The 15,918-nt window shown below is 43.9% G+C and overlaps 1 protein-coding gene across 9 annotated transcripts in view; it reads right to left on the bottom strand.

Moving 5' to 3' along the window:
• SORBS3 (sorbin and SH3 domain containing 3) overlaps positions 1-15,918 on the bottom strand; it is a 90,092-nt gene that overhangs the window by 71,428 nt on the left and 2,746 nt on the right. Inside the window, exons 1-7 of one of the 9 annotated variants that reach the window (XM_073622288.1) lie at positions 12,746-13,162; positions 12,380-12,490; positions 9,066-9,224; positions 4,639-4,699; positions 4,477-4,555; positions 3,737-4,307; positions 1,890-1,982 (exon numbers count right to left, since the gene is read on the bottom strand). In XM_073622288.1, the coding sequence (XP_073478389.1) occupies positions 1,890-1,982; positions 3,737-4,307; positions 4,477-4,555; positions 4,639-4,699; positions 9,066-9,224; positions 12,380-12,490 (1,074 nt within the window). In that variant the 5' untranslated portion in view covers positions 12,746-13,162. Of the gene's footprint in view, positions 1-1,889; positions 1,983-3,736; positions 4,308-4,476; positions 4,556-4,638; positions 4,700-9,065; positions 9,225-12,379; positions 12,491-12,550; positions 13,163-15,918 lie in introns of those variants that run through there. The other 8 variants (XM_073622280.1, XM_073622286.1, XM_073622287.1 and 5 more) reach the window with 8 other exon arrangements.

The raw sequence follows: 15,918 nt of genomic DNA, 5'->3' as shown, positions 1-15,918 counted from the left end.
CAGAACACCGGCCGCTCCTGCACTGAGCGGGGGGGGGGGGGGGCTGCACTGAGGGGGGGCTGCACTGAGGGGGGGCTGCACTGATGGAGGGGGTCTGCACTGAGGGGGTCTATACAGACTCTGCTGGGGACACCTGATGCAAGGACAGACTCTTCCGGGGGCACCTGATGCAAGGACAGACTCTGCTGGTGGCAGGCGACGTGGCTAGTTACACGCTCAGGGATCCCACTGATTCGGCATTATGGTGAGTTGAATGATTTAATTTTATATTACAATGTAATAATAGAAATAATGCGCTTCAATCATCCTGACACCATAACAATCATGGTGCCGGGATGATTGAAGCGTTAACACCAGGCGTTTGGAGTATCTTTATCTGCTGATTGTTAAACTTTCTAGAGTACACATATTTCTATTGTGTAGGATCTGGGGCTGCTGTCCCGTCATTCCCCTCTCCCCCTTTCCCTCTCCATCCCTCATTCATCTCAGACTCTAACCACACCCTCTTGAGCCATGCCCATTTAAGCCACACCCACTTTTCACGTAAGCCTCGCCCATTTTTCACCACAGCGCGCGAAGCGCGCCGCACTTGTAAAATTTTTATTAAGCCACACCTATAAACGAATGCCCCGCCCCCTAATTATTGTACAGCTCCGCCTACGGCCAAAAAAGTGTCCCACATATTTTTTTTGCAATGTTGGCAACTATGCCTAAACCGTGCAGGTTTTGGAGATATTTCCAGTACCTACAGGTAAGCCTTATTATAGGCTTACCTGTAGGTAAAAGTGGTGTAACTAGGTTCACAACCACTTTAAGCTGGTTATACGCTTGCAGATTTTTAATGAACACTCATACAAACAATTGTACAAAAATTCATATCAAAATTTCCAGTACATTTGATGACTCGAATGTCATTTTGGAACAAATGGACTTTTCCCAAACAAAAACTACATACACTTAGAAACGTTTTCTTTCTGAAAGCTTTCTATCCAGTTCCTTCAAATGTTCTCATCACTGCAGTCAAAAATGAATTTCAAATTTGACCCCACTAATGGTTAGAATATTGAACAAACGTTCTTAAGATTGAACATTTCAAACTAAATTCTTTTAGTGTTAAATTGGCTAAAAAACAAACAAATTTCTCCATCCACACAAACAAGGTAGATGGAAGAATCCCCTACCGGGAAATAATATTTTGACAGCGGCACCCACTGCTATCAGAACACGCTGGTCACGGCAGCAGCCACTGATCGAGAAAAGATTTTCCAATGTTTCCCTTCGGCAGAGCTTGACCAAACTATTAACTTCTGTCAAGCAAGGATGGCAATACACTGATCGAAATTCAATTGGTATCTTATAAAACAGTAAAATTTATTCAGTGTATGGCCAGCCTAATGCCCCGTACACACGGTCGGACATTGATCGGACATTCCGACAACAAAATCCATGGATATTTTCCGACAGATGTTGGCTCAAATTTGTCTTGCATACACACGGTTGCACAAAGTTGTCGGAAAATCCGATCGTTCTGAACGCGGTGATGTAAAATACGTACGTCGGGGCTATAAACGGGGCAGTAGCCAATAGCTTTCGTCTCTTATTCTGAGCATGCATGGCACTTTGTGCGTTGGAATTGTCCACACACGGTCAGAATTTACGCAAACGGATTTTGTTGCCTGCTCTCAAACTTTCTGTGTCGGAAATTCCGATGGAAAAAGTCAGATGGAGCACACACAAGGTCGGAATTTCTGACAACAAGCTTCGATCGCACATATTCCGTCGGAAAGTCCGACCGTGTGTACAGGGCATTAGTCTGCTGGGAGTTTGGCTTATCAGGACCAGAGTCCCAAATATAAGAGAGATGGTTGTGTACTTGTTCATTTTCTCACCTCACACAGTTCCAGACTCTCTGTGCGTTTCCGGGCCTGCAGATCTCTGTCCAGCTCCTCTGTGAACTCACGCAGCTCTGTCTCCAGCTGATCCTGTCATGTAATGAGGAGATACAAATTCTTTTATGATATATTTACAGAAACAATATTTTCTTCACTAGAGTGTATATATATATATATATATATATGTGCACTGAATTTCTGCAATCTCATGCACATTTCCCCATGTTTTATCTATTCAGATAAAGATCTGCAACACTTGCTGCCAAAAATGTCCTCAGCTACTAGTCAGCTAAGGTGTCAGCCCTGCCCAGATGACTTCTGTTTAACTACTGAAACCCTCTCACTCTCCTAATCTCTGCCACATAAACACAAATTATTCTGTAGTTTTGGATAAGAAGTGGGAGGACTCATTAGACTTGAGATAACACAAGGAGAGTTAACAGGACACAGGACAACTATGAACATGACATGATCAGTGGCGGCCGGTCTATAAGGGGCGCCCCCTCCCCTAATTTCCATGCGCTGGACTCATAGTTTTCTATGAAGTTTTTTGTAAGCACATGATTAGAGCCTGAGGCTCTAAATGGCTTCAATAAGGTTGGGCTCAGAGCGCAGAGCACTGCGTCCTGAACCCATCCACTTGTGACATTAGCAAATCAATATTCGCTATTGTCTTCCGGCTTCTCCTCCCGGCCAATCGGGACAGGAGGCTGATCTTCAGATCGGATTAGCCAGGAGGAGAAGTCAGGGGAAGCCGCAACCATGGATGGGGTGAGTGCGGACCCGGCAGGGGGGGGCTTGTTTGACGCCCCTCCCAAAAAAATTGAGCACCACCCGCCACTGGACATGATCAACTGTTTTTTTTTTCTTTGCACTTACCCAATAGATATAACAAAAGTGAACAAATAAGAAAAAGTCATTGTTAGGGTTTATGTTTGTGGATATCTTTGCCAATATAAATGATTGTATGGTCTTGGAAACATGGCATGACTTTAGCCGATAAAAAAAAAAAAAAAAGATAGTTCTAGCCAATGAAGAAAGAAGGGATGATTTTTTTTTATCTAGGCAGACTATAGAAGACCAGACTATACTTTAAAAGTCAGATTTCCAGTCTGAGTTTTCACAGCTGCTACTTGTGAATTGCTAGAGACGTACACGTACAACATCAGCTATTGGATAGCAAGAGCAATAGCATGGTTCACCTTAAAGCACTCTACTGATGAAAAACTCAGCTCTAAACCTGCACTGTAACATCACATCTGTTCGAAGGGAAATTTTAATCTAACTGTTATGTGTGCACAATGTAGACAGATAGTAAATGAGACATTTAAGGAACATTTAAAATCAAAATATGTTTTTTTGTTGGTTTGGATAGTGAATGGTTAAAACCCCTGTCAGGTATTTTGGTGCCTGTTTCCCATTATGGGGATATCCCTTCACTTCATGTCCCACAGAAGAAAGAGAGGTGAAAGGGAGGGGAAATCCTCTCTTTGCCTGTTATCACCAGAGCAGATATCCCAACTGGAAGATTTTTCCAATTATTTCTGTTCCAACTGCAAATTTTGGATTTCCTCCCATTATCCTATCCACTTACCATGGTCACTAGAACTAAAAAAAGAGTAAATCTCCCCAGCAGAAACACTGACAACAATAAAAAAAAATAAAACTGGTGGATTTAACACTTTCCTACTCTTCAAAACTTTAAAAAAGTTAAACCAAAATTCATCCTAAATAGGTGAATGGATGTTCTGCACATATATTGGTCACAAACTATCTTGTTCCATAATATCTGGAACACACATCATATTCCAGGCTTTTCACACATCCACTCAGTCACCACTTACCAACACTTTAGAGGATTTCATTCGATCACTGGATGTGGGGCTTAAAGAACTTCTGGCCGAAGAGTTGACTCCTAAAGTGAAGTACTTGATCTTCTCTGTGGGGCTTTTTAGAGAAGTTGTCTCCCTGTTTGTAAGGGGTGATTGAGTATGAGGAAAGTCAGAGACTCTGGAAGTGTACGATGGCCTAGAAGAGTCTGAATTAGGCAAAGTAGGTTCTGGAGTTTGCTTCTGGTTGGCATTGGCCTGTGTTTGTTGAGGCTGTTTGGAGGTAGAGAATGTTGAGGAATATGTACCAGTGGAGCAACGTGTAAACTGTGACTCTTCAGACCTGCTAGGTGGAGATCGCTGTTCTTCTGATGGTTTATTTAATAAGAGATGAGAATATCCAGTGGTGTGTAACAAGGTTGATGAAGGGGCTACAGATGTCTGAACATTGGAGGTTCCACTTATCTTGCTGGGTGACTCACTGACAGTAGGTTTCAGTTTTATATGCAGGTGGCTGGTTTCTTTACTTCTTCTTGATTGCTCATCCTGATCTGGCTCATTTTGTGGATCTTTATTTAGATATCTGCTGAGAAGAAAATGATATATATTGAATAATAAACTATAAATGTAAATTGAGTGATCCGGTCATGTAGTATAATCAGGCTGTAAAACGTTGCTGTATCTGAACCCAAGAAAAAAGAAAAGCATATCAATAAAATGCTGTTATGGATTGACAGAGTTAATTCAATATTTACCTAGAAACTTTTTTAACATGGTGGGTCCGTGATCCATCTTCAGCCTGGATGGACCCCTCACTGTCACTGTCTTCAGCATCTGAAAAAAAAAAAAAACTTTCATACTGATCTTTATGGAGATTTATATTTTATATTGAGTTATTTAGTGTTAGTGGTACTTACCTGACAGTGGATGGAGGATTCTAAACATGTTCTTGTACCATTCACGGGGTTTGTCCACACTCTGGAAAAACAAATATAATCAGGTGAGGTTAATATGCCCATGCTGGCCCCCTACATGTTTTATAGAATTACAGGTGCTATCTGGAATACGGTTATATTACAGGACATGCTGGACAAAAGCCTAAGTCAAGAAACTGTCAGTACAAGCAAAACTATTATTTCAGTTTTTGCCAGATGCTGGAGAGGTAAATCACCTAATACAGCGGTCATTTCATCTCATTCTATGGTGAGATCTATGGGCTTTGGTTCCCACATTGGAACATCTGTTATTGAATTTGCAAAAATCTCTGTTGAAATTTTATTTTTTAATGTTAAAAAATAAATCCAGGTATGGCATATTAGACATAGTTACTTTGGTCCAGCTTGGCCCAATGTAACTATGCATATACTATACCTGTGGGATCCCTCTAGACGCTAAAAATGACTGTAGTAGACACTGCTACTCCAGTGATCTCCATCAGCTTCTGGGTCCTGTGCCAAGAGGCTGCATTTCTGAACACAGGAAGTCAGTTGCGTGGAGCGGGCACCATTCAGAGAATGCTTTTCATAGTTCTCAATAAATGCTAAGCATTCTCTGATTGGATGAGGTGGAAAGGAGGGACAGTGATGTCACACTTTCCACCATGTCCACTCAGAGCATCCTTTGCATTCATTGAGAAAATGTTTCTTCTAGGAAGGTGCCACTTGGCAAAAGGCTTGTCAACTTGTCTCATGGTAAGACAAGCTGATGGCTATTGAGGTATTTAGGTGATACACATATTGGCCTATATATTGTTTGGACATTTGTTGTCATGTATTTATCTGAGACATTTATGGATGTATATCTTAGGTCTCCTACTCATGGACATTCAGTCTTCTAAGCTGCATACTCAGTTCTTCTAGGCATGGTGCACAAATGTGTCCTCCAAAATGATAATAATGTCTGGAAGGTGGACGGGACACTGGAAGGCATCTATACTCATGGATACTACAATCAGTTCTCATTAAACCTTGCGTGTTAGATGCAGCTAAGGTGAATTTAGCACTGATAACATTTTTGAGTAGTATCACATGAATCTATCAGCAAAATCTATGGTCTCTGAACACTGTGGACCAAAGCACCTGGAGGTATTGGAAAACAAGCACCAAAGAGTCCCTTTCCATTGCAGGAATACAATACTTTAGAACTCCAAACCATTATTGTAAAGTGATTTGGTGTTATATTGTATAGTTACTTTACAAAAGCTTGAAATAGTGGCTAATATTTAGCTCCACCTATTTGCTATGACAGTGACCTATAAGCAGTACAGTAAAACCTTTGTTTGAAAATAACTTGGTTTGAGAGCAATTGCAAGACAAGCAACATTTTTAAATACATTTTGACTTGATATACAAGCGATGTTTTGATATACAAGTAGCGTCATGTCACAACTGAGTATAAAAGAGAAGAGAGGCGCCTCTAACGCTGTGATCGGACATTACGAACAAAATCCTGGATTTATTTCCGACAGATGTTGGCTCAAACTGTCTTGCATACACACGGTTGCACAAATGTTGTCAGAAATTCCGAACGTCAATGCGGTGACGTACAACACGTACGATGAGCTGAGAAAAAATGAAGTACAATAGCCAGTGCGGCTCTTCTGCTTGATTCCGAGCATGCCTGGAATTTTGTGCGTCGGAATTGTGTACACACGATCGGAATTTCCTACAACGGATTTTGTTGTCGGAAAATTTGAGAACCAGCTCCCAAATTTTTGTTGTCGGAAATTCCGACAGAGAATGTCCGATGGAGCCTACACACGGTCAGAATTTCCGACAACAAACTCACATTGAACATTTGTTGTCGGAAATTCCAACCACATGTACGCGGCATAAGTGTAGCAATATGGTTACATTTAATGAAGGTACAACATTTAGCAACATATTGCTACACTTAGAGGCACCTCTCTTCTCTTTAATACTCTGTAGCGCCTGCTGGATTTTGCTTCTAATCCTCTTGTGGAGGCTTCCATTTGTGGATGGACATTTTATGGTTACACAACCTGGTAACATTGTTATAATCTTTTTATATGGACTATAAACTGAAGGACCTATGAATAAATGGTTGTGGAACGAATCATTCTAGTTTCCATTATTTCTTATGGGGAAATTTGCTTTGATATGCAAGTGCTTTGGATTACAAGCATGTTTCTGGACGAATTATGCTCGGAATCCAAGGTTTTACTGTATATGTAACACATATCATGTATTAAGATTAACACACAGAAGGCATCCTTTCAGATATAAATAAGACCAATGAAATAGCTCCCTGTAGTGGGCCTCTTCACCTTCTTTGTAACGCAAGGTTTATTTGTTAATGTTTATTTATGTGATATATAAGTACATAGGGTATCTAATGTTTGAGATTTCTTTTTGTCGATTTTGGATCATGAGGAAGTCTGGACAGAAGTAGGTAGAATGAATTATAGTATTAACATTTTGTTATGGCCAAAGATGTTTTCACATAGATCACATAGCTTCTAGAAATTGCAATAATATATTCTTCTCTTTAGGACAAGGGGTCCCACAGCTTTTTAGAACAACCAGGGACTAAGGCTGGCCATACATATATAGTTACATAGTTGGTGAGGTTGAAAAAACACACAAGTCCATCAAGTCAAACCTGTGTATGTCAGTATTACATTGCATATCCCTGTATGTTGTGGTCGTTTAGGTGCCCATCTCAGTTTTTTTAAATGATCTATGCTCCCTGCTGAAACCACTGCTTGTGGAAGAGAATTCCACATTCTTACCGCTTTTACACTAAAGAACCCTCTACGCAGTTTAAGGTTAAACCGCTTTTCTTCTAATTTTAGTGAGTGGCCACGCGTCTTTTTAATTTCCCTTTTATCCCCATTGTGGGGTCACCAGTACAGTATTTGTACAGTGAAATCATATCCACTCTCAAGCGTCTCTCTTATTCTCCAGAGAGAATAAGTTCAATGCTCATAATCTTTCCTCATAACTAATATTCTCCAGTCCCTTTATTAGCTTTGTTGCCCTTCTCTAGGCTCTCCCCAGTTCCAGCACATCCTTCCTGAGGACTGGTGCCCAGAACTGGATAGCATACTCCAGGTGCGGCCGGACCAGAGTCTTGTAGAGTGGGAGAATTATTGTGTTATCTCTGGAGTTAATCCCCTTTTAATGCATGTCATGCCATAAAATCTTCTCATACAATTTTCATTTAGATTTACCAAAACCATATAACTTGAGGTCAAACCTAAACACTTTCAATTTGTATGTAAACAGGCAGGCCCTTGCACTACATAGTTGAAGATAAATCTATAGAAAATTGTAGAATTGTCCCATAGCCAAACAGAAAGTGAGAGGAAATCCCTGCAAGTTAAGGGAATTTTTTGGGGATACTAGCTTTGGTGAACAGGGGGTCCCCAAGAAATTCCCTTAATTTGCAGGGATTTCCTCTTACTTCCTGTTTGGCTATGGGACAGGAAGTGAAGGGAAATCTCCGCAATGAAACAGAGATGGCGAAAAAAATCTGACAGGGGTTATATTTCTCCCTTACTCTATCCAAAATGAAAAAAAAAAAAGTTTTGCCTATAGTTCTACGTAAGGAGATGTTTTACAAAAACAAACAAAAAATGTCTTGATTGTCCTATGGGAAATACAGCAATTGTAATAATATCAGAAGGAACCTGCAGCTCACAAGTCATACTCCAGAGTGTAAAATGTAACCTATATTATATCTTTGAAAATAAAAGGCACCTCATAGATTCTCTGTATAGTACCCTATGGTGAACTATAGTTAGATCAGGGACTAATGACTAACCTCTCATCATCTAGAAGAGACTGTAAATATATGATATAAGAGGGACAGCTAGAGTACAATATATTCCCAAAAGTTGACAGATCTAGTCCATACAAAAACATAAATAAATATGTAAATAATGAAAGTATCAAATGATTATGTATGAAAGCAAATACACAAATAATGTGATAATAAAAAAATTAGTGAATCAGATCATGTAAAAATATAAAGTAACTAAAGTCCAAAGACAATTGATGTCCCAATGCAAATAGGAAAAAAGTCCATAAACAAATGGACTTGAAACATGTGCTTGACACGTTTCAAAAAGAAGACTTCCAGGACACATTCCAGAAGTGTCAGGAATGCTGGGAGCACTGTGCTGCTGTGAAAGGGGACTATTTTGAAGGTGATAGTGTGTAAATGTAAATAAATAAAGTACTTTCTTGCAAACAGAGCTATTCTCTAAACTTTTTGATACCACCTCGTATTGATTTCATCAGGGGATATGTGAAAATCAAAAACAGAAAGGTGGGGTGCACACCATAGGAGTAATTGCCCTTCACACACATTAAACACTCACAGATCTGGACGCGAAGGGCAGTCCATCTTCATCTGTAGGTCCAATGCCATCATAACGGATCCAGCGCCTCTGTGTACGTGGACTCGGGCTGTCCCAGGTGTCTTCAGAGGTGAGCACCAACGTGGCTTTGTACATATGGTCTTCATTATCAGAGATTACCTGTATTTATATTAAAATGTAATAAACAATTTAGGTCCTGTATTCAAGATGGTCTAGCTGTGCTACTGCAGAAGTCCTGGAGAGAAGGAGGCAGGAGAAAACGGCACTAGGAGAGATGGCGGCGGGAGAAGATGGTGGCGTGAGAGATGGCACTGGGAGAGACGGCGGTGGGAGAAGGCAGCTCAGAGCTATTTATAAAGGACTTGTCAAAAACCAGCTCTTGTTTTTTTTACTTTTCACTGCTTTTTTTGTGAATGAGTAGAGGTACCCGATAGCCATTCACATAGGGGGGGGCAGTATCTGGGGGCCCCCCCACCCGCAGACCCGGACAACCACTGACCAGGGTTGTCGGCAAGAGGCCCTTGTCCCTCATGTTGAGGGCATGTGGCCTGGTATGGTTCAGGAGGGGGGGTGCTCGCTCGTCCCCTCCCTTTACTGACCTGCCGGGCTGCATGCTCAGATAAGGGTCTAGAATGGATTTTTTTTTGGGGGGGGGGTCCCCTCTGAATCCATAATAGACTTGAAGGGCCTGGTATGGCCCTGGGGTGGACCCCACGCCATTTTTGTCACTAATTTTTTTTTTTGCCAGCAAATTTTTTTTTCTACATTCAGCTGTCAGCGGGGAACCCCTGCTGACAGCTGATGACTCGTCGGTTGTTAAGGACGCGGCAGCCGGCTTCCCAGCCCCCTCCCTAGCAACCAGCTATATACAGTCTGTTTAATGAGGGAAAAAAAAAAAGGGGTTGAAAAACAGATCTCAGCGGATCAGATGTAAGCAGATCATCCGTTCTGTTTTTTTTTAACGGAAGAAAAATAGGGTTTTCTTCCGTTTTAAAAAATGGAGCTTAGCTTAGCTTAACGGAGACGGATGTCAGCGGATGATCAATCCTCATAAACCTCATCCAATCAGAGAAGGTTTTGCATTCATTGATGTAAAAAAAATGCAAGGCATTCTCTGGATGGGAACTGTGTAGCCATTGGGCATGGGACCCGGAAGACTGCGGTGATCGCTCTAGTAGTGGTGACATCTACAGTGGTTCCCTGCTTCTTCAGCATACCCACATCATGTACCTGTGAAATACAAACCATACCTAGAATTCAGCTTTAAAGAAGAAGTATTGGGAAAGTTATAAAATGCTTGTTAAATCCCCTAGGGGACCCAGTGTACATCACACTTGTCCCCATTCCAATCTGAGCAGTATTTTAGTAAATATAATTCAATTTTAAATACTAGGGTTGTCCCGATACCACTTTTTTAAGACCAGTGCAAGTACCGATAGTTTTTTTCAAGCACTTGCCGATACCAATTATCGATACTTTTTTTAATGTCATGTGACAGTTTGACTAATGGGCACTGATAGGTTGCACTGACTGATGGCTAGCACTGACTGATGGGGACTGATAAGTGGCACTTATGGGCACTGATAGGTGGCTGGCACTGATAGGTGGCACCGACAAGTGGCTGGCACTAATAGATGGCACTTATGGGCACTGACAGGTGGCTGGCACTGATGGCTGGCATTGAAATGCAGCAATAAATGACATGAGGAAAGGATTTATTTTTGAAATGCTGTGCTGTGACGCCCATCTTGGTACACCCTGCCGCAGTAAGCAGCAGCAGACATCTTGTTACACCCAGCTCGAACTATATGGGCTGGGTGTAACAAGATGTCCGCTGCTGGCTTACTACAGCCGAGTGCAGGGTGTACCAAGATGGGCGACGGGATGTTCAGCCGCTGACGGCTCTCTCTTTTGTCTCTCTCTCGTATGTCTCTCTCTCCCTGATCTCTCTCTGTAGTTTTGTACCTGGATCTCCAGATGAGATAGGAAAGTGAAAGTAAACTCAGCTTTAATCTCTGTCACAGCGAGGTACAGGGCAGCAAACTTACGCCCCTTGTAATGTGTCTCATTACACAGGCTGACTCCACCCGCTGACTCTGCCCGCCCTCTTCGTCCACCCGCTGTCTCCACCCACCCTCTCCATCCACCCGCTGACTCCGCCCGCCGACCAGGTATCGGATAAGGCATCGGGAGCATTTGTGCGAGTACAAGTACTCTCGCAAATGCTGGGTATCGATATTGGGACAACCCTATTGAATACAGTCAAAACTGACTGTAGTTCCTCCCCAGGCTGAAGCCCAAATTATGTGTTTTGCTACGTGGGAGTTACAGCCAGCATTGAAGCCCCGCCCCCTTTACATTCTGCAGCCATACATGTAATCTAGTAGCCCTGTCTGTGCCTCCTCTGCTGCCTTACTTGTACATAAAGCACCAACTTGACTGAGCCCAGAACTACCCACCAGCCACCTGCATGTTCTTGTGAATGACAATGGCTGCACAGAAGGATCACCATTCACAAAAATACAAACCCACAACAATCCAAGTACAAACAATACAAATGGAATGACTTCACTAGTGCAGTATGTGTTGTGTTGTTGTAGGCTTATATTTTTATTAATGATGGAGCTCCTCTGTCAATGCCATCATTTACAAGGAAACAAGCCACAGCTTGCAATGGTAGCTGGATAAGGGTGTACATATGCCACAGCTGCAATGCTTTGCGGCCACAGCTAAAATGATCCCTGCCTCTTTCAGGTAAATTAGATTGCACAACTACGCTCCAAATGCATATAATGCGCGCAGTGCTGTTGCATTTACAGGCCTAGAACAGGGAGTGACATGGGGACATATTGCCTCCTCAATGCCTTTTAAACACCTCTGAAAAGTGATCAGCCACAGATTGCATTTCAGAAGGGTGGCAAGCACTACTGAATTTGTAAACCAAGTCTTATAATTAAATACTTTTAAGGCCTCTCTGACATGTGCATATTTGCCCACACGGAGATGCACAGGTGTTCCATGCATCCCCGTGCAGGCAGTCCCATTCATGTCAAGAATACCTGTGCATCCCCATGCGGGGCAAACACAGTCCTCGCACAGGTGTACGCTGTCATATGCCGTGTGAACAAGGCCTAAAGGGATGCAGACACTGAAATGTTCCTCATTAGAACACTGAAAGTGCAACAGGTGGTTATAATGGGTGCAGACCCTCGTATTTAGGAATCAGTCTTGAAAGGACATAGTGGAACAAACTTTTTTCTTCAGAACAGAAAAGGGTAGGACTCTGCTACAAAGTACATACAGTGTACCCTTACCTGGTGGTCTTCTGTGTAATTGTTGCTGGACTTGCTCTTCCTCTGCAGGTGTGGAGGGATGAAGTCATCCAGTGATAACTGGAGATCTGTCTCTACCCACTGCAGCGCCATCTAGAGGAACAGAGAGCACATATCAACCTGCAGCACAGAACAGACCAATTCAGAGCTTACCCAGGTAGTGCAAACCTGTAGATCGCTCTGTGCTCAATTTGATATCATCACAGTCATTTCTTCTACATACCAAGCACCGATCTTCACATTACACCTGTATACACACATTCTTCCACTCACAACACACTGCCATTCTCCCCGCACACAGTCCTGGATACCTGGCAGCCTGTCACCTCACAACAAAGGAATACTCACACCAGTTGCACAACACTGTGCACGTCACACCAGATCCGACAATGACATCTGTTGTCACACACTTTTGTGCAGAAAAAAAAAAAACTCTTTTCTAGTGTTCTGCAAAGTTGGAGCACACACCCTGCACTATAGTGAAGTACCATACACACCCCGGCTGTATATTTTCCATGGTACACTGTACACACCCTACCCTGCGTGTCCCGTTTGTGACACACACACACCCTCTGAACTCTGCCCTACAGGCTAGATAATGTTTAATAGCAGTACAAGGACAGAGATGGCAGGGAGAGGTGGGAAAGAAGAGCAGGGATGACAAGGAAGAGAAAGGATGGGGATGGCAGTGGTTGCACAGAGATAGAGGGAGGGCGATAGGGAGTGGGAGAAGGAGAGAATGTGACAGGGAGGAGAGAGGACTGGTGACTCACACAGAGGTCAGGAAAAGTTGGATGCAGAACCTGTGATAGGAAAAAATGATGGAGCAAACGAGAGGGAAAAATACGAATTTCCATAACACAATACAGACCTGCATCTGCAAAGGTTTTCATTATTTATGCTGGATTGTGCTTATTCATCATTATATACACCGACCAGCCATACATTTATTGCCACCCACCTAATATTGAATAGATTCCCCTTTTGCCACCAAAACAGCCCTGACCCATTGAGACATGGACTCCACTAGACCTCTGAAGGTATGCTATGGTATCTGGCACCAAGCCATCAGTAGCAGATCCTTTAAAGCAGTGGTCCCCAACCTTTTTGGCACCAGGGACCGGCTGCGTAGAAGGAAATTGTGGCAAGGCCCGGCAGAGGTGGGGGGAGTTGTGGGCACACGCGGCGGAGGGGGGGTAGTTCGCGAATTTCACGGGCAATTTATTGGGGCAATAGCTGGTGCTCTGCTGTTGGTACTTCAATCATCATGGCACCATGGTTGGTATGGTGTCAGAAAGAATGAAGCGCATTATTTCTTATATTACATTTTAATATAAATGAAATAGTTCAACTCACCATAATGCAGAATCAGTTGGAGCCCTGAGTGTGTCACTTTCCACGTCGCCTGCCACCAGATGAGGAATGCCACTTGCCATGCTTGCCTGCCACCAGTTGAGGAATGCCACTTGCCACGTCACCTGCCTGTGCCATCAGATGAGGAATGCCACTTGCCAAGCTGCCTGTCACCAAATGAGGAATGCCACTTGCCGCGCTGCCTGCCACCAGATGAGGAATGCCTCTTGCCACGGTTGCCTGCCACCAGTTGAGGAATGGCACTTGCCACGCTGCCTGCCACCAGATGAGGAATGCCACTTGCCGCGCTGCCTGCCACCAGATGAGGAATGCCACTTGCCACGCTTGCCTGCCACCAGTTGAGGAATGCCACTTGCCACGTCACCTGCCTGTGCCACCAGATGAGGAGTGCCACTTGCCATGCTTGCTTGCCACCAGTTGAGGAATGCCACTTGCCACGTCACCTGCCTGTGCCACCAGATGAGGAATGCCACTTGCCATGCTGCCTGTCACCAAATGAGGAATGCCACTTGCCACGCTGCCTGCCACCAAATGAGGAATGCCAATTGCCATGTCACCTGCCTGTGCCACCAGATGAGAAATGCCACTTGCCACATCACCTGCCAGTGCCACCAGATGGGGATTTTCATTGCATTGGTGACACTGGTTTAGTGATCATTCTTGAGTGAGGGCAGGAGAGCAGAGATGAGGGGCGGGCGGTGAGAGATGATGTCATCTCTCTGCTCCCCGCCGCACCTCCGGCATTCTGTATGCTGTGAGGGCAGAAGAGCGGTAATGCTAGGCAGGCAGGGAGAGATGATGTCATCTCTCTGCTCCCCGCCGCACCGCCATCATTCCTCACGCTGTGAGGGCGGAAGAGCAGTGATGCTAGGTGGGCAGAGAGAGATGTCATCTCTGTTTGCCAGCCCGCTTCCCTCACTGATCCACCGCCAACTCAAAATGTCATGCCACCTGCCGCGGCCCGGCTGCAAAGACGCTACGGCCCGGTGGTGGCCCGCGGCCCGGGGGTTGACGACCCCTGCTTTAAAGTGTAAGTAAATCCCTCTATCATTTTCAGCCAAGAAAGCTGCCATCTTTGTCTCTGTTTAATCTACAACTGCCATGATTCTGCACACGTGATCAGTTATTACACCAGCCAGTGGATGGTTTGACAGTTTGGTTGAGAGCACAACCAATGGGAGTGGTACATTTCCGGAACGTGCCAGAAATGAATCTGTTTTATGGCTGTGTTTACTTCCGCTTAAAGTCCTGTAGGTTGGGAGGTGAGGCCTCCATAGATTGGACTTGTTTTTCCAGCACATCCCACAGATGCTCAATTGGCTTGAGATCTGGAGAATTTGGAGGCCAAGTCAACACCTCAAACTCATTGTTGTGTTCCTTAAAGCGGAGTTCCACCCAAAAATGGAACTTCCGCTTTTCAGAATCCTCCCTCCATCCGATGTCACATTTGGCACCTTTCAGTGGGGAGGGGGGAGCAGATACCTGTATAATCCAGTAGAATGAAAACTCAGAGGTGCCGACAGCATTTGTCTCGAGGAGCGGAATGCAGCCTGGCCGGTCCATACCCAAATGGGAAGGCTTCCAGAAAGGCTGGATTGTCCCTGCACTTTCCCTACTCCTCTGGAACCTTTTTCTGACAGACGGGTATCCTGTCCCTACGCTGCCACTAGCAAACCTGGGAGCCAGGGCCTTAAATAGACTCTGCCTGGCCCAAGATGGGCACCAAAGTCACATAGGGCGCCAGCATCCAATCGGTTAGCTGCCTCCCTGTGACTGAGGAAACCATAGAGGAATTAGGGTCCTCTTGACTTTCTTCCCCATCTGCATTTCCAAAACAGATGAGCGCCACCTGCAGTGGAGAATATAGACTGCACTGGCCTACAGGCACCCTGAATGTTCTGAGACTATACAGCCGAATAACCAACAAACTGCAATGCCCATTTTTTTCTGCTTTCAACTTCAGGGACAACATGTTCACTTGTTGCCTACTATATCCCACCAACTTTCAAGTGCTATTTTAATGAGATAATCAGTGTTATTTATGTAACCTCTCAGTGGTTATAAAGTTATGGTTCATTGGTGTGTGTGTGTGTGTGTGTGTGTGTGTGTGTGTGTGTGTATGTATGTATGTATATATATATATATAT

Source organism: Aquarana catesbeiana, linkage group LG03 (assembly GCF_042186555.1).
Source record: "Aquarana catesbeiana isolate 2022-GZ linkage group LG03, ASM4218655v1, whole genome shotgun sequence".
NCBI classification, from domain to species: Eukaryota; Metazoa; Chordata; class Amphibia; order Anura; family Ranidae; genus Aquarana; species Aquarana catesbeiana.
The sequence above is the reverse complement of the archived record's forward strand: the minus strand, read 5'-3'. Positions and strand labels throughout refer to the sequence as shown.